The sequence below is a fragment of the Cajanus cajan genome, chromosome 6 (genome assembly GCF_000230855.2).
Source record: "Cajanus cajan strain Asha chromosome 6, NIPB_CcT2T_4, whole genome shotgun sequence".
NCBI lineage: Eukaryota > Viridiplantae > Streptophyta > Magnoliopsida > Fabales > Fabaceae > Cajanus > Cajanus cajan.
In genome coordinates this window covers 61621215-61623271 of record NC_138522.1, presented here as the reverse complement: position 1 = coordinate 61623271, position 2057 = coordinate 61621215, and the positions used below count along the sequence as shown (strand labels likewise).

Sequence of the window (2057 nt, the reverse complement as noted above, 5' to 3'; positions counted from 1 at the left end):
CACATCCGAGGAAGAAATTTACCTCAACTGGGTGAAGCAACATAACTAGAGAAGAAAAGGGAGAAGCCATCAACAACATTAGTAAAGGATTTACATTTTCTGTGGAAACAATAAAAGAGGTCACTTGATTGGTGCAAGAATGGTGTACAACAAAAGAAATGTGACAATTATAACTGCACCCCCTAGAGTGAAAGTGGGACTATTCCAGAACTTGAGGTTTGATCTCTCTGTTCTCTTGATAGGATCAACCTCCTCAGAAAGTGGGAACTCTGAACGCCTAGGGTTCCAGCTCACATACTTATCTGAAAATTGGGAAAAGGGTTTTTTCCCCCCTTGCTTTTTGAATTTTGACCATGCCTTGTCCCAGTCTGTTGAAGATTTATCACCTGAACGTTTAAGGAACAATTATGATAAGTATTCCTGAGTCCTACACTTTGTTTTGAAATGGCTGAAAAATAGATTGGATACATTGGAAGCAATAAAAATTTAAAGGGAAAAGTTAGTTTACTGTATTCAATAATAAGAATTGTTCTCCATTTAATTTGTTCTCACTTCTCAGTTTGATATGCAACAATTTAGATTAAAAAATATTTAAATAAAAGTGATAGTAAACTAAACACATTCAAATGGTGAGTAACTTTGTAAAGTTATACTAAATTACTAATGTATGGTGCTTTTCAGGAATGTGTTAGAAAACACCTCCCATTTTATGGGAACTATAAGCACCGACAAGAGCAGGGTAATCGGATCCGTGAAATCAGCATTAAATAAATTCATAAGAAGACAAATACTAGAACACGTAAACACATAAGATAATTATAGAAAAATGGTAATTGTAGAGTGATACCCTTGTTATTGTTATCGCCGTTTCGTTGAGATTCCTTGGAACAGAGAAGCTTGAAGGGAGAATAAGAAGAAAATGATGAGGAGGAATGGGATCGGGAAGAAGAGAAACGATGTTTTGTAAAAGTAAAAGTTGGTAATGTAAAAGAAACATCCATTAGCATGCAAATGGATATGAAGATTCCAAATTGGAACAATGTTGCGTTGGTTTTGATGGAACCCAAGGAAAGGAAAAGGATCATCACCTGTTTCTTATCCTTTGTTGCCGCTTATTTCGATCTCCAAATTCACAACCTCGTCACACGTGTCCTTCCTTGTCTGCCTCAACCTCCACCTTACAATCACTTTAGTCGGTAAAATTTAATATTTATTATCTTTTGTTACGTCAATGTGTAATTTTATTGGTTAAAAATCTAATTTGGTCCCTTATGATATTTTAAGGTTTTAATTTAGTCTTATTTTAATTTTTTGTTTCAACTTAATTTTTAATAATTTAAATTATTGTAATATCGAATTTCTGTCTAAATTTCTTTAACGTTATTTGGGTATTTTTCACGTGGAAAAAAATAAAAATGTGATAATTTTCCACGTGTCAAGGGTCTTATATTTATGCCATGTGTTAATTTTGCATTTGAAACAGTTCGTTCTGAAACCGGAACGGTCTGTTCTGTTTAAACTCGTGTTAATTGTGCATTTAGAAGATGGTTCAAGAATGAGTCGTTCTACTTTCAGAATAGGGTTTTCTACATGCATTAAAGAAGGAGGAGGAAACCTTGCCACCTACGCATCTACGTGGCATCCACGTCGTCCACATTTATCACCTTTTGTAAAATTTGGAAGGAAGTCCCATATTGATGTGTTTTTAAATTATTAAAGACTAAATTGAAATAAAAAATAAAGTGGGACCAAATTATAATTTTTAATTATTATGAGAGACCAAATTAGGCTTGTAGCCAATTTTATTCTAACCAAACGATAACTTTATATTTGTGTTATAAATTTCCACTATTTTAAAAATAATATATAATCCTTCCGTTTAAAATAATTGTACAAAAATGAAAAATTTATCCTAAAATATTAGTCATTTTAACTTTTTAATATAATATTATTTTTTATTTAAACTCTAATAATAATGTTCTCTATTTTCTATTTATTATTTTTACAAAATTAAATAACATTGATATAGTAAAATTATCATTTTCTCATTTATTTAT

At 31.3% G+C, this 2057-nt stretch overlaps 1 protein-coding gene across 1 annotated transcript; it reads right to left on the bottom strand.

Annotated features, from left to right (window-relative positions):
• Positions 1 to 1087, bottom strand: LOC109797739 (2,3-bisphosphoglycerate-independent phosphoglycerate mutase). The gene is made up of 2 exons (XM_020357865.3): positions 848 to 1087; positions 1 to 386 (listed from the first exon to the last, which is right to left on the bottom strand). The coding sequence occupies exons 1-2, from the start codon at positions 1083 to 1085 to the stop codon at positions 121 to 123; spliced, it is 504 nt and encodes a 167-aa protein (XP_020213454.1). The 5' UTR covers positions 1086 to 1087; the 3' UTR covers positions 1 to 120.
• Between the last annotated feature and the right edge of the window lie 970 nt (positions 1088 to 2057).